The 22,999-nt window shown below is 35.6% G+C and overlaps 2 protein-coding genes across 2 annotated transcripts; one reads left to right on the top strand and one right to left on the bottom strand.

Annotated features, from left to right (window-relative positions):
* Positions 1-6,684: 6,684 nt before the first annotated feature.
* Positions 6,685-16,385, bottom strand: eif4eb (eukaryotic translation initiation factor 4eb). Its single transcript, XM_056471509.1, is given in 8 exon segments — positions 6,685-7,478; positions 12,997-13,064; positions 13,066-13,137; positions 13,244-13,357; positions 15,543-15,606; positions 15,697-15,764; positions 15,766-15,793; positions 16,216-16,385. Coding segments are annotated over 8 exon segments (639 nt in total). The 5' UTR covers positions 16,326-16,385; the 3' UTR covers positions 6,685-7,363.
* Positions 16,386-21,747: 5,362 nt separating this feature from the next.
* On the top strand, positions 21,748-22,577 carry fam241a (family with sequence similarity 241 member A). The gene is given in 3 exon segments (XM_056471479.1): positions 21,748-21,878; positions 22,284-22,423; positions 22,426-22,577. Coding segments are annotated over 3 exon segments (423 nt in total).
* The last annotated feature ends 422 nt before the right edge of the window (positions 22,578-22,999 follow it).

Below are 22,999 nucleotides of genomic sequence, written 5' to 3'. Positions count from 1 at the left end.
GTTGTGCATTTAGAGATGCTCTTCAGCATACCTTGGATGTAGAGATTGAGTTAGTTGAGTTACTGTTGCCTTTCTGTCAGCTTGAACCAGTCTGGCCATTCTCCTCTGACTTCTGGCATCAATAAGGCATTTGTGCCCACAGAACTGGCGCTCACTAGATATTTTCTCTTTTTCGGACCATTCTCTGTAAACCCTAGAGAAGGTGTGCGTGAAAATCCCAGATCAGCAGTTTCTGAAATACTCAGACCAGCCTGTCTGGCACCATCAACCATGCCAGGTTCAAAGTCACTTAAATCACCTTTCTTCCCCATTCTGTTGCTCGGTTTAAACTGCAGCAGATCATCTTGACCATGTCTACATGCCTAAATGCATTGAGTTGCTGCCATGTGATTGGCTGGTTAGAAATTTGCATTAACAAGCAGTTGGACATGTGAACCTAATAAACTGGCCGTTGAGTGTATATACAAATGTATATACATGTACACTTCCTTTGAATTAAGTGTATGTACATACATGTATATAACGTAAAACCATTTAAAAATGCATCTTGCCATTTTTTAAAAATAATTACTTCTTGCATTTTATATTTTTCTATTAATTGAGAGACATGAAATATTTATATTTTTAAAAATTCATTTGACACACTGCAGGGATTTTAAAAAGCATTACTAAACGCCAAAGGAGCAGAAACGCCACAAATTACAATATCAAATACACACACTCCATTATATTTCATATGCATTCTCATGTACTTGATGCTAACTCAAAAAGTGATTCATTAAAACAAATTGAAATTAGATAATGCCGTTTAGATATTATCTTTAAATATGCATTGTATACTCACAACCCAGCCATCCACTGTAGAAATCCACTAAAAATGTTTGGCAAAAACCCCAAGCCACATGCCAGGATTGCAGTAACAATGAAGAAGCTTTCATGCTCCCTGTAGCTGGAGGCAAGAACAAACATGTAAAGTAATAAGACATGACTTAGCCTTAGAGCATCCTGCCTAGTGAATAACCATTTATACTATGGTTTTCAGAGGTCGGATGGGGTTTAATGTCAAAGATATGCCTAGTGGCTCTTTTTTCCCCCCTTTTTTTAGAGTGGTTGTGTACAGTAATATACCCTCACTGCCCATCACAGTTCAGAGGTCTGACTGCTATTAGCTTGCCTTTCGAATGAGTCCTCCATTTCCGCAGACCCTGGCTTTTCATCTCCACGGATGCATCTATGAACACATAACAAGCATTCAGACTACATGCAAAACAGAAATCCAAATTAAGATTTCAACAGCGCGCATCTCCATCTGCTCAAGACCGGTAATTGGTGAACAAACTGCGCGCTCCTCATTAAGAGTTTGTGTGAGGGTCAGTAAGGCTGATTTGGGGGTCTCTCATTAAAGAGGCTGGAGGTGTGTGATGAGAGGGACGCTTCAAAAAAGAAAAAAGAAAAGAAAAGAAAACACACACGCACACATCAGAGCGTCATCTCATTATCCTGCTGTCCAGAAGCAAAATCGCATCCGGCAGACATCAAGATGAGATTAAAAACTATCGACATCTGTGGCCATTATTGGTGACCCTGGATGCAAGCCAATAAATAAGCTCTGGGATACTCTTTAGGACTGTCAGTAAATTAATTTAGCAGTTATTTGGTTGGATTTTTGTTGAGGGCCCTCCCAAGTTGTTGTTGTTTGTTTGTTTTTTTGCCATTTTTATCAAAGTGTGCTGAAACGAGATGACAGATAATCAAACATTGAAAAAAACTAAACGCAAAAAGTAATTGCAAAACAAAAGATCAAAGAACACCATAAAAGAGATGTTGTTTTTAATTTGGTAACTTTAAATTCTAACACATACAGATTGGGCGGTGCAATATGACAATATGGATCGTATGGACAATATAAAAAGTCTATCGTTTCATATTTTGCTCTACACTGTAAAAAATGCTAGGTCCCGCACTACTTCTCATGTTGTCCCAACACAAATCAATTAATTTCATTGTTTTTACAAATTTAGATGGATTGAACAAAACAATTAAGTTGTCTCAAAAAACATAAGAATTAAGTTGTGGAAACTCATTTTAAATAATTAGTTTGATCAAGCAGCAAAATTAATTTTTGAGTGTAGCGTTAATATCGTGGTTCCGCAAAATACATTGTTTATTGTGATACTTTTTCATAATTTATTTGAGCGCAATAATACATGCAACTACAAAAATGCATACAGAAACATAAATAACAGCAAAACTCTCCTGTTTCCACCGAAACTGTTTGTCAGGAGCTCCACAGGGTCAACATGGCAGGGATGCTATAGCCAAATGTTTGGTTTCTCGTGCCAATGCCAAACATCAGTTTCAAGGATGTCACAACAAAAGTCTTGGCTGTGGACAAAGTGCAACATGTTTTGTTCTCTGATGAGTCCACCTTCTCTGTTGTTCCCACATCCAGAAGAGTTGTGGTGTGGAGAACCACCCAAAAAAGCATTCCACCCTGACTGTTGATTGCCCAACGCGTAGCATTGCGAGTGATCAGTGTTTGGGCAGCAATATCATGCATTCTCTTGGTCCAATATTTGTGCTAGATGTGCACATCACTGCCAAGGACTACAGAACCATTCTAGAGGAGCATGTGCACCCAAACATTCAAACATTGTATCTTGAAGGCAGTGCCATTTATCAGGATGATAATACACAAAGCAAGACCGGTGACAGAATCATTTGATGAACCTGAAAATGAAGTTGAATATCTCCCATGGCCTGCACATTCACCAGATCTAAATATTATTGAGTCACTTTGGGCTGTTTTAAAAGAGCGGGAAATGGTTTCCTCCTTCAGCATCACGTAACAACCTGGCCACTATTCTGCAAAAAGAATGCCTTTGACCACTGTGCAGGACTTGTATCTGTCATTCCCAAGACAAAAGGATGCTGTATTGGCTGCAAAATGAGGCCCTACACCATACTAATGAATTATTATGGTCTAAAACCAGGCGTTTCATTTTCATTGTCCAACCTCTGAATATCGTTATCAGGATATGAGATTATTTTCAGATTGCTCAGCCCTAAAAGCTATGGAAAAAAATCAGACCATTTAAAGTTGTCAGTTTCTCTGGATTTATTAGGTATGGGTTTGAGCAAATTGTTCATATTTATTATATTCATTAAAGGTCTGTTAAAAGTTTATTTTCAATTTTATTTTTTTTTTAATTTCTTTTTTTTTTTTTAAAAACAACAGTTGGTCATAATAATGAAAGGTTTAAATTAGGTATATTCTGATAGCACACATACATCACAGAGACATCAATATGATTGTCTTTTGCTAACCTCAGGATTATTTGATGATTTGCTCATTTTCACTATTAGATGTCAAATTTCGGATGTTAAATAGACGTTTAGAATATGTATTTAAGAGAGTCACGCAATAAAAATAAACAAATAAATAAAAAAAAACAGTTCTGTCCATCAAATCCCCAGAGACATTCGTCAATCATCTGAAACAAATCAACATATTTTAGATAAAATCCGAGAGCTCCCTTATCCTCCATATACAGCAACAGTCACAGGATGTTCAATGTCCAGAAAAGAATCAGAATCAAGAAACTACAAAGTGCCCATATTGCCCATAGTTAACGTGTGCACCCTAATCTGACACAGAAGGCATTTTTCTTTTTACAGTTTTACTACTTTTGGCACCAAAAGTGTTCTGGCAGGGTTATGATTACAGCTGAACCACTGAAGTCTTTGAACAAATGAGACCTTCTTGTGAAGTGTTACCAAATAAATTATAATTCATGATCAGCACACACTTCTCACATCATGATAATGACGTCAAATATGCCCTACAGTTGAACATGCTCTCACAGCTTGACTAAAACATGTAGATTAGGGCAGATCAGTGAACCGTGTCTTTGCAGGATGTTTACACTGTCTATATACTGAAGGCAGATTTAAGCTTAAATGTTTGATGAAGACATCAGTAACAGTTCCTGGCAAGGTTATGCATGTCAGCAAGGATAAAAATGGCATCGCAATTCATCTGACGCTGCTGTAGTAAAATTAAAGGTTGAAAAAAAGAGAAAAAAATACTGTGGTTGTCGGTAATATTTATGTTAAAGTAATAAATGAATTGCTTGAACTATCAAGGATACGTTACTTTGATTAAACAGACATTTTTTTTATAAATTCTGCTCTTCTGATCTTTCCATTCACTGATAATATTTAAATAAGTTGTTTTCAACATTAATAAATACACTCACCGGCCACTATATTAGATACACTTTACTAGTACCATATTGACCCCCTTTTGTCTTCAGAACTGCTTTAATCCTTCGTGGCAGGCATAGATTCAACAAGGTACTGGAAATATTCCTCAGAGATGTTGGTCCATATTGACATGATGGCATCAAGCAGTTGCTGTATGTACCTAATAAAGTGGCCTGTGAGTGTATTTCTTGTGCAAAAAATTTGCATATCAGAATAATATATATATATTATATATATATATATATATATATATACTTTTTAATAGTACTTTGTGATAAAATGCATGCTGTAAATGGATGAGAGCAAAGAGTGAGCTAAGAGACTTATTTAAAAAAAAAAAAAAAGAAAGCAGAACTCCTAAAAAGCCTGTATCGATCAGCTGTCCTTGAGATAAATAGAAAACCTCAGTTTGAACACCCGTTTGATTCTGTACAAAGTCCTCACTAATAAATAATTATTTATTCTCGTTGTAACCCCTCGTCCTTGGCCTAGCAGCCAGTACCAGATGACTTTCTGGTGCAATATTATAGTACAGCACTGTTCAAAGTCTACTGCGTGATACCATAATAAACTTATTCGGAGCTCTGGGAATTGAGTTTAAAAAGACAGATAGTGATACTGGATTCAAAAAATAATGAATGCAAGCGGATGGTGACACCAGACTGAGAGCTCACACTGCAAACCTCCAACAGGGTTATACACATTTTTACTACAAAAATTTCATGACTTTTCCAAGACTTTTCCAGAACTTTTATATAAATTTCCATGACCTATTGATTCATGTATTGTATACGTATACATAAATAATAAGAAAAACAATGCACGTTCAAATTTGTTACAGCATATCATAAAACATGCAACAATCTGTTTTGTTTAAATTTGTTTTATATCTATGTAAAATAGATTTGGATAATGCTTAAACAGCTCTAACAATGTGAGAGCATGTTTTTGGCCAAGGACAGAAAAAAGTAAAGACAACTAACCTATATTAAGTTAGGGCTGCACAATCTTTTCAGAATTGATATTTTGCCATGTGTGCATCTGCAATAGTCACATCACAGGATATGCACTGTTGGAATTATAGTTTAATATAGAGTTAATCATAATGGAGTAAAAGTTTATTATCTGCATGCATTAGAGATAGTTCACCCCAAAAATTACCGTTTTCATTACACACTTTACTAGTTTCAAACATTCTTTTTTTAAATAGAACACAAAAATAACACAATTTAATAACTCCTGTAGTATTGAAACAAGGGAAGTGTGAGTAGATTGTGAGCACATTTTAATCTTTGATTGAGCTGTTCCTTTAAGGCCTGTGACTGTGTGACAATTTCAATATTTCAGAGTTTAAAACATCTGGCCACAAGTACTTTTTGTAACTTAATAAAGATTAAATAATATACAATTAAGACTAAGCAGTGTTGATTATTCAATATCTGTACCAGAATGGTGAATACCTGAAAACTATAATTCACTTTTATCTTTCTATATTTTATCTATGCTTGTAAGTTATTGTTTATATTATTCAAGATTCACTCCCCTATAAAATCCCCCCAATCAATCCAAATAAACCTGTTAAATCATCTGATGAAATTGTATTCACATCGCAATATATAATCACAGAGATACAAAATATGTTAATGTCAGATTTTTCCAATATCGCACAAGCCCTAATTCAAGTATACAGATATTGTTAAACTAATTCCATGACTTTTCCAAAACTTTGTAGGTTTTTCTGTTTTTCCAGGCCTGGAAACTGCCATGTCAAAATCCATGCCTTTTCCAGGTTTTCCATGACCGTATGAACCCTGCTCCAATCAGAAGTCTGCAACAAACAGCTTCACGTCTCTTATCAAACAATTTGATTGAGTTTGAGTTGATCCAATTGAGTTTTCAGATCTAAATGTTACATTTCTTATAAAATAAGGCTGAAATGATCTGTAAAGCAAAGTGTAAAAGACAAATATTTGAAGTTGAACAAATTCATCTGAAAAACGCCAAAAGCCTCTACACATAAAGCTTTACTGCCCATATTAACACTAATAGTGTGTATTCCTGGTTAGTCTCAGTGAAGTGTTTTATGCTAGCTCTGTGATCTACTTTAGTGAGATTTGATGTTGTGATGAATAATTAAAGCCCCTTAACATCCTGCAACGCACGAATACACATGAAACCGATGAATACAGAGACGCTTTTCCCCCTTTTCAGTGAAGTTGAATCAACATAAATCTATTTTATTTCAGGGCCTATTTGATAATGCTGATCTCTTTGAAGAGCCAAATCACATTCAGACAAGCACAGTTCATCTGTTACAGCACAGCGAAAAAAAAAAAAAGTCCCAGTCTACTATTTCTAACAAGGAATGTAAACTTACGAGGCATCAAAAATTCACAATATTAAAAAAAAAACACTATCTGAATTGCAAGCCCTCAAATTTAATCAGTCAATGGTTAAAGATGTAACGCAGCTCTGTGAAGATTAACTTGATTACATGCACTCAATAGCCAAATAGCGTCTTGATGAAATGTTGAGGAATTAATCTGAATAAATTAAACATTTATGTTCATTAGGCACTGAAGCAGCAAACTGCTGGATAAAAGAACACAGACATTTTCTTTCCTCTGCCATTAAATAAACTGACAATTTCTTTCAAAAACAAATCGAAAAATCTTAAATACTTTACAAACACTGAACAAGATTTTCCAGGGGTAAACACTGAACATTACTTTTTTTATGTCTACTTTTTGTCTTCTCAGGGAAGGAAAGTGTGTAGTGATGTGTGAATGATTGGACATGTAGTGTAGCATAATGCAAGAGTAAATCTTATAAAGAGTGTGTGAATGTAACAAGCAGCAGACGAACGGTTTCCTTTTCAAACTTTGTCTGTGCTGGAGTCCTCATTGTTTGTGCAAGCTGAAGTCAGGAGTGTGTCTGTGCAGGGCTTTGGGAAAAAAAAAATATATGTGTGCTTGCAGGGGTTTCGTAGCAGTTTGAGTCCAGTCTGTTTTTGTTGCTTTGGTTTTAAGAGGCAGAGAGAAATAGACAGAAATGGACAGAAAGAGAGAGAGAGGGAGATTTAGGCCCTTGAAGAGATTCAGACCACAAACTTGTTCTTAGTAGTGGAGCCACTCTTAGTAGCCGTGTCAGCATGAGACTGGTAGCCGATGGTCATGTTCATAGGGACACCTAACCGCTCCTTGTACACCCTCCTGACAAACAAACAAACAAAACAAATACGCATTAAACCTGGTTCAGCATTATCAGTGTCATTAATAGCAGAACTGTATGATTGTGGATGAACTGAGAATAAAAAACACAATGATAATCTTGACTAGAGGTTCTGGGAAAAAAAATTTAATTGCTGCAGTGAATTTAAAATATTGAACGCTGAAGGTCAATAACTCAAACTCAGCACTGAAAAATACCTTCTTATCACACTGTGAAAAGGTTAAATGGTAACTATGGTAAACCCTCATGTGTTTAGTTTCCAGGGCAAATGACTACAGTTGAAGTCAGATTTATTAGCCCCCCTTTGATTTTTTTTTCTTTTTTAAATATTGCCCAAATTAGGTTTAACAGAGCAAATTTTCACAGTATAGCTGATAATTTTTTTTCATCTGGAGAAAGTCTTATTTGTTTTATTTTGACTAGAATAAAAGCAAAATTGTTTGCCCCTTAAAGCTATATATATATATATACACACACACACACACACACACACACACACACACACACACACACACACATATATATATTTCTTTGATAGTCTACAGAACAAATTACCCTAACCTGCCTAGTTAACCTAAGTAACCTAGTTAAGCCTTTAAATGTCACTTTAAGCTGAAAAATATCTTGAAAAATATTTAGTAAAATATTATTTACTGTCATCATGGCAAAGATAAAATAAATCAGTTATTAGAATCGAAGTATTAAAACTATTTTGTTTCAAAATATGTTGTAAAAAATCTTCTCTCCATTAAACAGAAATTGGGGAAAAAATAAACTGGGGGCTAATAATTCTGACTTCAACTGTACATCAACTGTACATAAAAATCAGGATACATTTACTACAGGGGTGCCCAAACTCGATCCTGAAAATTTACAACCCCAATTAGACACACCTGAACCAGCTAATCAATCTCTTTCGAGGTATACTTGAAACTTCCAGTCAGGTGTGTTAAAGGAAGTTGGAGCTAAACTATGCAATAAACTGGCCCTGTAGGTTGGGTTTGGTCTGCCCAGATTTACTTGGAAAAAAAATGGCAAAAACTCTTGATTTCTGGGATAAAAATGAAGCGAGAGTGATAAAAACTAAAAGGAAAAGCTATTTAATTCAAACCGAAAAACTATTTTCATATGACTTGTATGTGTGGTTGTGATTTGAACTTAGATTTTTTCCACTTCTCAGACACGACTTTTTCATTTCTCACATTATGCATATGTATCTTTATTTAAAGATATTTGCATTGGGAAAAAAATAGAGGAAAATTTGCAACATTTGAAGGAATAGATCATACATAAAGGCGGCACAGTGTTTAGCACTGTTGCCTAACAGCAAGAAGGTCGCTGGTTCGAGTCCCGACTAGGCCAGTTGGCATTTCTGTGTGGAATCTGCATGTTCTTCCAGTGTTCGTGTGGGTTTCCTCTGGGTGCTCCGGTTTCACCCACAGTCCAAAGACATGCGCTTTAGGTAGGCTAAAATTGGCTGTAGTGGATGAGTGTGTGAGTGTGTATGGTTGTTTCCTAGTACTGGGTAGTGGCTTTAAAGGCATGCACAGCATAAAAACATATGCTGGAATAGTTGGCAGTTCATTCTGCTGTGGAATTAATCAAATAAATCAGAGACTAGGCTGAAGAAAAATAAATTAATGCGTTCACCCAAAAATCAGTGTTTCTGCAGGTCTCACCAAGTTAAATTTAAGGCTTTAAGACATTATTAAGACCATTATGAATTAAATTTTAGACTATTACAGGACTAAATGCTAAGGATTTTAAATTTTTCATTTGGGAAAAGATTTTTACTTGCCCTATCAAAATGATTATATTTCATACATTTGAATAATACAAAAATAATAATTAACAATAAAAACAAATTAGGTCAGGTTCAGTATCTTCCAGCAATAAATAAATGGAGAGCTTTTTAACAAATGTTACTGTAAGGAAAGTAATTGAATGTTATTGTTTTAATAAAAAGTTACGAGTTTTACTGAGATTGGAATTGTTGTTGATTGTACGGTTGTTAATGGCCAGATTGGGGTAGCTATACATGAACAAAGGAAATTAAGACCTGTTAAAAAATGTAAGACCTTACAACACAATATTCAGTAGATGTAAGACTTTTAAGGCCTAAATTTGCTTTTAACATTTAAGACATTTTAAGACTTGTTAAGGCCCAACGGATACACTGAAGAATGACACTTTATTCAGTTTTAGAACAAGTGAAAAGTGAATAAAAGAACTACCAATTTATCACCACAACTCTTTGTTCTTAAAACTATAAACTTTTTTAGGAACTAAATTAAGGAACTTTTTAAAGCCATTAAACAGTGTAAGGGTGAATTAAGTCTTTCAGAACCCGAGACTTGACTTATTTTCAGAACAAATTATTGTGATTTAGCAAGTGTTTCTAGATTGCATGTCTCCTTAAGCAAAGTACACACTGCACAATCTTCTGTAGTGTATTATCAAAAACACAATCTGAAAAAGCAAGATGCATTCGCCCACACTTGTGAGCTATTTAGGAGGCTAAATATCTTCCATATTTTCAAATGTGTTTGTCTGGAAAATAAACATCAGCGACAGCCAACACCCAATGAGAGGGCAAGACAAGGTTAGGACACTGCAAGGAGTCTGATCAGAGAATAGGCAAAATCTGATGGATTTCTCAGAGGGAACCAAATCAATATTCTGCCAAGGAGGCCCAAAAATCATACTGGACCCCTGGATACAGGGCAAAGAGAAAGTTCATGGAGAAGAGCCATAGAACCTGCACCAGAGGATCAGCAAGAATGGCTTCTGCAGGGCAAACATTCCCTCTTTCATATTCTTCTTTTGTCTTTTTCAGTACAAGCTCAGGGCACAGGAAACTTCGATCGCATACAAGCTTCTTGGGGGGATTCAAGTTTTTAAAGGAAGGATCTCATGCAGTCTTGTATGAGAGTTCCAGTCTCACACACAAGCTCATGATATTTCCGTGTCACATATTGCATGTGTTAATTGTGGTGTAATGTCTAATCTCCTGTCGCCGGTTGTCATTAAGGGGTTGTTTGTTTACACCTGGCCACATTTTTTCAGATTGAATAGCTATCTGATTGTATAAAGGACAATGCCCTCTGAAATGCATTGAGGACGGATATGATTCCAACCGCTCAAACCCCTTCAGGATGTGGTCTGGGAGGCACTCCAGATGAAACTGGACAAGTCTAAGACTGCTTCTGAAATCATATAATTCCCTACTATATAGTAGGTTACAAAACAGTATGCGAGCTGATTTAGCATGTCCGAATTCAAGTATTCGAAAAACAGTATATGAGAAGTACCCGGATGAGCTACTACAGCAGTGTCAAAAGAATGTACTTTTCTAACGATCATCTAGTAATTCAAATTCAATGTAGTATATATTCGTGCAGTAGATGATTTTGGCTGCAGCCTAAAAACGTATCTGGTTGTTTATTATACTCCTCCCAATAAATAAATAAACAAACATGCACTCAAAAATGACATTTGCTGTTTGTTCCAACTATTTATCTAAAATGAGCTTGAGTTTTTTGGAGAAACACTTAATTGTTTTATGTTCAATCCACTTAAATTTGCAAAAACTAATAAGTTAACTTAATTCCTTCATGTTGTCCCAACACAAAATGATTGTGTGGAATTATTTATTTTTTACAGTGCGTGAGAATGTGTTACATGACACAGTCAGATATAACAGCTCTAATGCAAAATGCGACAGAAACACCATGGAATGTGGAATGTTTGTTTAGTTTCATTTCATTTTTTCCATTACATTCTATTTTGACTGGCCTTTAATTTAAAATTAATTAAATTGTTAAATCAATATCAAATGGCAGCTAATAATAATTAAATAAAATGCGTGTATCTGATGCTTTAGACCAGGAGTGCCCAAACTTTTTCTTATGAAGGGCCAAAATCCAAGCTTGATTGACAGCTGGGGCGAAGGTAAATATAGCAACTGTATAACATTAAAGTTGCCATGGGTAATCTCCTAATTTATTTAATAATAATTAAAGATAAAAGAAAGATTACTTCAGCCTTATTTACTAATGCATACTAATTTTTCAAAAATGTATATGATTTTAACGAACTTGGGACGTTAACCGCTTCAAGCATACCGCAAGGAAAAAAAATCATGGTTTTAAAACCACCAAATATTTCTGTTATACCATTTCCTACTGTATATGTAAGATTTTTTTTCGCGTTTCTTTTTTAGTTTTTTAGGACAACAGTATCTTCAGCAGAAAAGTATCCAAAGATGCTGTTTTAAATTGTAAAGAATCAGTGTTTTGAAACAAATGAAGACAGCAGAAGTCGATCATTCATTGAATTATTTTAGCCTGAAATGCTTACTGTTCCAAAATATTTTGAAGGTTTCTCAAAATAATAATAATAATAATAATAATAATAATAATATTAATATATATATATATATATAATAATATTATATATATATATATGTATATATATCTATATATATATATATATATTATATATATATATATATATATATATATATCTATATAACACAAACGTGAGTCATTAAATAAAAACATTAAGCTTAAAATGATGTTAACAGTCTACACATGGGCGGAGAAAAAGGAAACAGGAAGGGAAAAAGCCATCAAAATTTAATTGATGGATACAAACAAAACACTCCGTGGAAAAAAAAACTTGTCTAACAAACTGAAAAATAAGTGAGGACTTGCAGGACATGATCAAAAATTAAAAGGCAAAGCTTTTGAGCAGCGAGCGAAGAAGGAAGTGAGAATTTGTGGTTCTTCTTTATCATCACAAGCTCATCGATGCAATCTAATCTAGCTGTTACCTTTTTTCAACCGTTATACACAGAGGTTGTTGTAAATATTTAGTTGGAATCAACCAAACGGTTTTGCAACAAAAAACTTTTTATTAGTGCTTAGTTGTAACTTGGTGTCTTTTTACATCGCAACTAATTTCGTTTTAACTTTTATGTTTTAAGCAACCAGTCCCAGGTTGTAACAGGCCCTTAGTGTTTCACTTAAATGCACCTAAAGGACATCCGAGACAGTCAGAACATCAATCCATCGACTTAGAGAGTCTGATTCCAGCATTATCTGACATCTTCAGTTCAGTAACAAGCTGATGATCTGAATCAATGGTGTTAAAATTAAGCTGAGATTACATCGTAAAAGCAGGTTTCCACAGTAATAAGATCAAGAACGACAGATTTCTTTTATTTGACTGCTCCAGGAGACATTATCTGAACTATAAAACACATATCTCAATATTTTAGTGCAAATCTGACTATGAAAGTATAAATGATACTGTGTTGTTGAAAAGGCTGCACCACTACATCATAACAGCTCTCTCTGGGTCAACCATACTGTAGATATAAATGTCCATGGTCACAATGTCTGTCAAAGGTCTAATCAACATATGCTACAAGATTTGTCATTTAGGAATAGCATCACGTGGATATTTAAAATGTGCATCACTAAATAGGAGTCTTACCCCTAGTGCGTTACAGCTTCTCTGTTCTCATAGTCAGCTGTCCAGATGGCAATTTTATCTCCTTTGGTTTCTGACATTGACCACAGCCCCGCACACATCATCGCTGTAGTCGTCAAAGGCCTCGCCGATGAGGCACAGCAGCTGTTGGTTTGACACAGGTGAATGTTACAGAGTCAGGGCTGCAGAATCACATGAATTATTGTGTGCATGTTGAGGGGGCGTTCAGTGACTAACTCAAAACTCTTACAGTTTCCAGCCAAAAGCGGTCCAGGTCATACTTTCTCTGCTGCTTGTTGAGAGTGATGAGCCAGCGGCCTCCTCTTTTATTCCTCTCATCCTCCCACATGGGCTCGATACCATCCTCTGCAACCAAAGCACAACCAGTAAATCCACAGTAATCTGGAGAGTTTCTATACTACTTATGTGGAAGACGTATACCACACTAACCAAACGCAATAAAAATACACTTACTAACAGTCTTTTACAATAGCTAAGCTTTCGACAACAGGACCCTTCACATCTCCACCATTCTTGGTTACATCTCATTGGAGATTTCATATAGAGCAAGTAAATATGCCCATACAGAGGTTGAAAGGAATATTATGCTATTACCATAGGACCAGGGGTTTTCAAACTGTGGGGGCGCGCCAGCACCTAGTAAGGGGGGAGCGAGACATTGAGGCGTGCACTAGAGTAAAGTATGATGACGATTTTATGTGTTCACCTAGAGTGAATCTGATTATGTTAGCTCCACAGCTAACTATCAGGCACCTGCAGAGTTAATACAGTTGAGTAAAACATATACAAATAAAATGGACCGGGTGCTTTTTAAAATGAATGAAGGTGAATGAAAGTAAAACGGGTAAGCCGTCTGACAAAAGTGCCCTTCTGAATCAAATCAGCAGGATGCCCTTTGGACCTTTCACTTCAAGTTCTAAAGAAAATTATAAATAAAAAATTATCTTAAATAAAAAAAAAAACATTTATAGATATGGTATACAAGTATATAATTTCACTCATGTGGGAAATGGAGACCACTTGAATGGTTTGTGAGCACAATTAAGTGCACACAGCATGCCATATTATGTGATATTTGTATTAAATAATTCCAGAAGGTAATTTCCTGTGTAAAGCCACATAAAATAAAAACAAAAATACGCTGTACTTTGTACCAGGCTGTAAACACCTTTTTTTCTGCTGTAAAGTTGGCCATTTTAACAGTGGGGTCAATAGAAATGTGCTCTATTATGAAGCCAGGCCTAGCGAAATTTCAATAAATTGCAGTTTCAGTTACTTCTGTATTAGCTTCACAAGGGAAAGTGGGATGTTGCCGCTTGGTTATTACCGATTCATGGTTGTGTTATTATGAAGCATATTGTTTGCCATTTCTAACAAAATAAAAAATTATAACATGAAAAAACTTGCATAAAAACATATCTGAATCAATAAGAAAAATAAGAAATAGATACAGTTGAAGTCAGAATTATTCACCCCCTTTGAAATTTTTTTCTTTTATAAATATTTGCCAAATGATGTTAAACAGAGCAAGGAAATTTTGACAGTATGTCTGATAATATTTTTTTCTACAGAAGAAAGTCTTATTTGTTTTATTTTGACTAGAATAAAAGCAGTTTTAATTTTTTATTAACCATTTTAAGGTCAAAATTATTAGCCCCTTTCAGCTAGATTTTTTTCGATTGTCTGCAGAACAAACCATCGTTATACAATAACTTGCCTAATTACCCTAACTTGCCTAGATAAAATAATTAACCTAGTTAAGCCTTTAAATGTCACTTTAAGCTGTATAGAAGTGTCTTGAAAAATATCTAGTCAAATATTATTTACTGTCATCATGGCAAAGATAAAAGAAATCAGTTATTAGAAATGGGTTATTAAAACTATTGTTTAGAAATGTGTTAAAAAAAAATCTCTCTGTTAAACATAAATTGGGGGAAAAAACAGGGGGCTAATAATTCAGGGGGGTTAATAATTCTGACTTCAACTGTAAATAAATAAAATAATTCGTGAGGCATTAACTTTGAATGTTCTTCATAATACTGGGGACAACATGTACCTTCTCTGAGCAATAAATCGGATTATTTCTGATTGTTTCAATACATACCTCCAGGAATTTACATATAAATATGATCATCTGGATCTGATAATATGGTAAACACCAACTAATGTCCCAGTGTGTTTGGTCAGTGATGTTTCAAAGAAATAATTGCTGTTCATTTATTCTCCCTCAGTCCCCCCCACCCCTCCTTTTTCACAATTAAAAAATAAAGAAGATTTTTAGCTGAAACTATGGTGCTTGGTGATTAACATGCAAGGGTAAGAATATTTATAGCACATTTTCATTTATGGGTGAAAAAATAATAATTTTTTATGTGGTTCAGCAAAAGATTAATTACTTCTTGAAGTCATGGAAATATTTTGTGTATAATTGGGAGTAATTGCACAGTGCAGTAACAAAGGCAACTTTTATTATTTCTGACTGAATGCTTTCTTTAAATGTATTAACAAAAGTTATTAGGAAAGCCTACCTTAAAAAGTGAGTAGTCACATCCTGACATTAGATTACTGGAGAGCTGAATGTGGTTATAAAGCCTAGAAGAAAATCATGAATTCAAAGATACTTGTCAAATGAACTGAATTAATATTTTTATATACATTTATGCTTGTTTAAAACATCCTTACGCCCAAAAATCCTCTACGGTGTCCAATTTGGAGATCAGTCTGAGGTTGGCCTGCCATGTTTGCTCTTTGGTCGTTTTTGAAAAACCATAAACACCATCTTTAGGGTGGGAAATAAAAACAATGAATCTTACATCTTTACAGAATCTACAAATCTAAAAGAAACAAAGAACGTTATAGGAAAATATTATTAAATGTTAAAGAGGACATTTGGATCAAAAAATTAAACATTTACTGGTCTTAACTTTCTTCAAGTGGTATAAAGCCTTAATGACTTTCTTTTTTAAACCATAACATCTAAAGAATGAAAATTATACTTGAATTACTTCAAAATATTTTCTTTGTGTTCACAGAAAACTCAAGGGAGACTGTAAACGATGACAGAATGTATTCTGGGTGAACGGTCTCTTTAACTTCAGTAGTTTTGGATTACAAGCTAAAATTGGATTTAAAAACTAGCCCATAATGAAACTGACCAATAACATCAAGTGTGTCCTGAAAGCAAGTGCATTTTCACTCAACCTATTCTGTAGGGGTGTTTGATGTAGCTCTCAGGGACTGACAATCTCCTGATTGCTATCGTCTGAGATCTCCTCTTCACTCTTACAAGAATTTTGATTTAGTTCCTGCATGAGAACATTTCAAAGATTAGTTCAAATTCATCACATTCAAGACCAAAACTAAAGCAGCCATTGTGAACACAAACAAGCACACACACAAATCAATGACAAATAAGTCTTTTGAGGCAATCACACACTCACTCTCTCTCTCACCACACACACCACACACACACACGCACGCAACGCACGCACGCACGGACGGACGCACACACGCACACCACACACAACACACACACACACACACACACACACACACACACACACCACACACACACACCACACACACACATCCACCAATGACAGATGAGCAGGTCTTAGGCATTGTCCTTTTATGTCCTCATCTATTTAAACAACATCAGAAACAGAAGTGATTCAACAGCTGTGACCAATTGCAGTACCTGCTAGTTAAATGTAATTGTGTTGTATCTGATGTAATCTTTCTTAACCTGAATTTAAGGTGAGCTGTTTGTGTGTTTGTTTTACAGTCATTCATTATTATCAGCCCGATTGGGACTTCTAAATGTCAGCCGTTTAGAAACACAGAAACAAATTTATTCTAGAATACATTTAATGAGTCAAATAGAATGTAATCTTCTATTGTAGTCAGTTTAAATAAATCCAGTTATAGCTTTTGTGGCTTGATCCAGCATGGTGTCGTTAACACTGGTTCTGCTCACTTCAGTTAGTTTTGACAGCTGTGTGTTGTGACGTGCACCGATTTTCTCCAGAAAACCATTAAACAATATAAAAGGTGCATATGGGGTAGCGGAGGCGAACAGACATCTGGAAAAGTAATTAAGTGCCTTGTGCGAGTAGAACAAGCCTTGCCAACTTTCAGCCCAAACATGTTGAGCTAACTTACTCCATTCAAACTTACCGAAAAACTTTTCAAAAGTTTAAAAGGTGTGACATTTAAAGGTCATTACAGTCTAAAAGTAAGCATAGACATGCTGTTATAGGCAGCTCGTTTCTTAGCGTTGTGCGAACAGACTGAAATGTGTAAAATAATCTTTGAGAAGTTTAATGACTCACCGGCTCGCCGTCGCCATTTTACGTGAGTCGTTCACGCAGGCCTCATAAGGGACGTCCAGGCTTCACTTCAGTGCTTCGCTCTGATTGGCTGACGCGGCGCTGAGAGCGAATCACAGGCTGTGTTTCAAACGTCCGTCAGAAAGGATTCGAACACGACGTCTGATGCCAAAATGAATCATTCTTTTGAGTCGAATACGGACAATCTGTGCGGTCGCATCCTAAAAAAAAAAAAAAAAAGAAAAACAAAAATATTGTTATTTATAAATATATAAATTTTCTATCAAAGATAGAAAATTATTTGCACTTTTTGTTTTTTTATTATCTTGAGGGATTTTATATATGAAAGAATCTCATTATACAATGCACAAAACATTGGTTTCACCTTAAAATTTCCAAGCATACGGATGTTGTTGATTGAAAAGGTATCTTCCTTACTGTCCATTACAAGTCCATAGATGATGTCATTCACATTAAAGATACTGAGGTGTGGAATCTTTGGGTAAAGCCATCCATAACATCTGACCATAATGCATCCACAACCTACAGTGAAACAAATGATCTGTTTCAATATCATCACAAAACATATATTTATTAGACTCAAATCCAAATCTAATTCTTAAATATTCACTTGACGGATATATCCCCACTTAAAATCTTAAAATAAACTTCTTTTGGAGACAGGAAATTAAAATATTTAGCTCTATGTATGTAATGGTATCTGTAATGTGTGGTGTGTGTGTGTGTGTGTGTGGTGTGTGTGTGTGTGTGTATATATATATATAGTATATATCTATATATATATAATGTTGTTAAATAGATTTCTAATCTTTTTTTGAAAATTTACTTTCTTTGAAATCACAGCCTTCAATTAACACAGGAGAAACAGTTGGGGCTACAAGGATAGAATAAGTAACTAATTTAGGATATGTACCGAAATCTGAATCCTCGGACAAATTTGACTGTACGTCACACCGATGAACTCAGCATCTGCAGTTAAAAAAACACCACAGTGGTTTATCATAAACCTTTTATTGATAATTTTGCCATCAACTGATAACAAGAACGAACACAGAACACAGAAACTGAACCAAAATGTGTTCAAAAAGATTCAAAACGCCAAATGAAAAACAACATAGACAGATTTATACCACATTTTTCACTTATTGACCCTTGTGCACTGTTCAAATTGACTACCCTTTCGTTATATTCATGGCTGATTTAGCCCCATTGGCTTCCATTATAACAACATTTTTATTGCAAAGCCATGACACCAAATAATAAGTGTTTTTCCTGTTGGGAAGAGGTAAAACTTATTTGATTTTAACTGTTGATCATCAGTTGACAGCATCAACCCTTGGCCTGTGCAAGAAAGTTTCTGGTTTTTCATATAGATTCTGTGGATTAAAATAGCAGATTATAGTATGCATGCATAAATACACTATGTTTACAATGTTCTGAGAACTGACATGCTTATTTATTATTTTCTTAAACATATCAGTCTCTCAAACACTCACATACACCTATAGACTGTAAATATACACCATACTGCTAATTTTTGTGTAATGGATGCCCTTCCAGACTCCAAGTGGAATAAATGCAACAAAAGAATTTAGGCACAATATTAAAGAGACTGGGACATTTGTTCCTTGAAAATTTAAATAATGCATCATTTCTATAAAGTAAAAATGTTTTCATTATGGACTGAGACTATGCCACTTTCTCTTTGTGCTCCACTAAATAGGAAAATGTTTCACGAAAAAAGCTCTCCTTTGAGCATTTATTACATATATTGTGAAGGAAAATAAAGATATAAACATTGAACAAAATAATCTCACTAAGGTTAGAAAGATCACTAATATAATCAAACAAATATAATAATCAAACATATAAAAAAAACAGCTGAGAAGAAAACATGAATGGCGACGCAGTGGCACTGTAGGTAGTGCTACAGCAAGAAGGTCACAGGTTCAAGACTTGGCTGGGTCAGTTGGCGTTTCTGTGTGGAGTGTGCATGTTTCTCCCTGCGTTCACGTGGGTTTCCTCTGGGTGCTCCGGTTTCTCCCACAGTCCAAAGACATGTGGTACAGGTGGAATTGGGTAGGCTAAATTGTCTGTAGTGTATGTGTGTATGTATGAGTGTATGGATGTTTCCCAGAGACGGGTTGCGACTGGAAGGGCATCCACTGCGTAAAAAACATGCTGGATAAGTTGGCGGTTCATTCCGCTGTGGCGACCCCAGATTAATAAAGGGACTAAGCGAAAAGAAAATGAATGAAGAAGAACATGAACTGTTTTAGAAGTTTAGAACTGTCATAGAAAGTTTTTAGTCTCCAATACCCTCATATCCAGAACTTCCAGCTCTACAGAGAGTCTCCAAAATACTTGTTTTCTGTTTATCACTCAGAGACCTGGCTGCAGTGAAAAATCATAAAACATACTGTAAGGCTCACGACTTGTTTGTAAATATATTCTGCTTATTGAAGGCTCTCTAACACTCTAGGTCTCCCATATTTTACACCCATCTCCCCGCCACCCTCCAATTTTGTTACTTCCAGCAAACTCTCGTAATTTGTGTGAAAAAAAAAAAACGTTTCTCTATAATTTCAAATGTAGCTACTGGACCTGGTAAACATAAATTAAATGAACAAAACAAAAATGCTTAACACAAATCGTTTATGTTTAACTTAATGATTTTTACAATTTTAAGTTGATTGAACATGAAACAATTAAGTTGTCCCTAAAAAAACCCAAGAACTGTGTTTCAGCTCATTTTAAACAAGTAGTTTGAACAGCACTAATATGTTTTTGATTTTTTACCAACACAAATTTTCCCTGTCACAGGTGCAGTTGTTTAGCTCTAGCAATTCCTTCAGAGAACACAGTAGTAGTCAGGCATTCTCTTACGCGCCAGAGAGATTTAGCAGAACTGGACTAGACGTCTGTCCAGGTTGACACAGTTTAGGCCACCTGTATGTTTTTGTGACCTCAACTGGAGCTTACAGTAAACCTGCAATAAATGAAATATGAAGTTAAAACCCAGCACACCTGGTATCTGCTGTTTACAAAGTTTAAAACATTTACTTCATCACGCAAGAAAGTCGCTGGTTCGAGCCTTGGCTGGTCAGTTGGCATTCAGTGTGGAGTTGCATGCTCTCCCTGTGTTCACATGGGTTTCCTCTGGGTGCTCCGGTTTCCCCCACAGTCCAAAGACATGTGGAACAGGTGAATTGGGTTCCAGCAAAACTGTTAAATTGACTGTAGTGAGTGAATGAGTGTGTGTGGAGTGTTTCCCAGTGAGGGTTGCAGCTGGAAGGGCACCCACTGTTTAAAACATAAGCTGGATAAGTTGGTGGTTCATTTCGCTGTGGCGAGCCCCAGAGTTGATAAAGGACTAAGCCGAAAAGAAAATGAATGAATAATTATGACTCCTATGATTTTCCTTTAATTTTTTTAGAAATGCAATGACTTGATTTGAATTTTGTATGAATTTCTTTTTGTTTGAGCTTGGGAGAAATTCAATGATCTTGTTTGAATTTATTTACATTTGATTTTGTCTATTAGATTTAATGACAAATTAATGAAAGCAAAACACACAACTAAGCATAATCACTGAACACAAATTTCAAATTCACAAATTCAACAAACATGGTTTGTAAACCAGGCAATTATATTCATCAATAAGAAATACAACTCACTATTAAAATTCACTATTAAAACTGAATTCTAGTTTTTTTAGCACGACAAACAAGAAATAGGTTTCAGATTGACACACAAAAAAGCAGCTGAATCGTTTTAAACGGTTGTGTGAAATGAACAGTTCAAAAGAATCGGAACTCGCAGAAATACGCCCCCCACGGTTTACTCATTTTTAACTTAGTTTTTGCACTTCTATAACTGTTTATAGCTCTTCAGCTTATGTGTAAGTGAATATACACTTGAAACTATATCAAAAGAAAGAAATGTGTTTGTTAATGCTTATTCTAACGCCTATCATAATGAATCACATTTTATTTGTTGTTGTTTTTCTCTCAATTTAAAGATTATAGTAACAACGACATCGAATGACAATTTATTTCCTTTATTATGACAATTTACCAACTTCGCACAAAACCATAGACTGTAAAAATGTACAAAAATACAACTATTTTTTTTAAAAATCAATGAGGAGGAAAGCGTATTAACAGTAATCTTCAAAATGTATAAACATAGATGTCCGTGGTAAAAAAAAAAAAAAACAGAACATAAAATATGACAACTCTTTTACTTTTATTTTGACCGTGATTTGTGACGTCAGGCTGCGCCGTCTGTAGACAGCCAACCGGAAGTATCTCCAACAAGCATCTGTTTCCCAGCCCTTCGGCCCCCGTCTCAGGTCAAAATAATCATTCTGTTTTAGCATTAAATGTCAAATACTAATCGTATCGTAAATGATGCAGAGACACGTCATCATCGCGACTTCTTTACCGGGACGCGAGAACGGAGCGGGTGTCGACACCAGCATGAGCGCGCTGTCAAAACACCACACAGAGAACTGGTAAGACTCTCACATCTCGACTAACCTTATTTGTTTTTAAAATGATTAGCAGTTTAATGGGTGGATTTTAATTTCACTTTTAGCTCGAAAAGGGCGAAATAGCTTGTTGTTGTTTTTATCAGTAACTAAGAAACAGCCCTGCCTTCCCCCTTGTTTATAACAGCTCTATAATGTTATTTTGCAATGTTGTCACATTCATTGGTATAACATAAGGCGTTCTGTTAAGCCTCAACATAACTTATAACAAAATGACGAAACCCAAGTAAACCGACCTGTTTTTTCGTCTAGATATATATAGCGTCAGTACATATTACAAACATAACACACTCCCACGGACACTCAAGTGGTGTCAGTGTTTTACACCCTGTATAATTACTGTATAATTACTCTGTCATGCGCTCAAGAAATGACCTCAGGGGAAGAGAAAGACCATACAATGCTGAGCCATCACAAGGACCTGCCGAACCAGAGGCTCCACAGGTGGACGACTGCGAGAAGATGGGCACTTTGTTCGGGGAGCTCAACAAGTGTTTGAGGGGGTCTGGATCACCCAGCTTTACTTCGGAGAGAGATCGTGGAGCCAGTGGTCGTGCTGGTTTTTTTGGTTGCTGCTGTGGTTCCTCGGGAATCCAGGCACGTTGGCCTTGTGGGGAACTCTGTGCATCATAACTCATTTTACATCCAGAAATAGCAGATGAGGAATAGACGATGAAGGACAATTTGCCACTTACAGCCAGTAGAGAGGAGATTGAGACCCTTTCTGTAAACGACAAGCTGCACAACCCATTATTGGGTGTTGTTTGCTTTTTTGTAATGTGGGTATATATTCAAGAATGTGAATTATTGAGATAATCAGAGGATTTACTTAATTACTGGAATGATTCCACCAGTCTATGCGCTTTCATGCATAAGGTATTTGTGAAAGCATGCTTCCCTTCACTCCTGATTGGTGCATAGTGATAGGATGACTGTCATAATCTGTACAGGTTGAAGAGGAGCTTTACTATAACCGGTTGTGCATATCAGCTGGACAGCTGTTTGGAATGAAGTGGTTATCCTTGTTTGAATGTATTGCTGATGTTTTCCCAGTTTCAGTCCTGTTTTCTCTACGCAATTGCAC

The sequence above is a fragment of the Danio aesculapii genome, chromosome 13 (genome assembly GCF_903798145.1).
Source record: "Danio aesculapii chromosome 13, fDanAes4.1, whole genome shotgun sequence".
Taxonomy (NCBI): Eukaryota; Metazoa; Chordata; class Actinopteri; order Cypriniformes; family Danionidae; genus Danio; species Danio aesculapii.
Note: the sequence above shows the minus strand (reverse complement) of the source record. Positions and strands in the feature narration are given on the sequence as shown.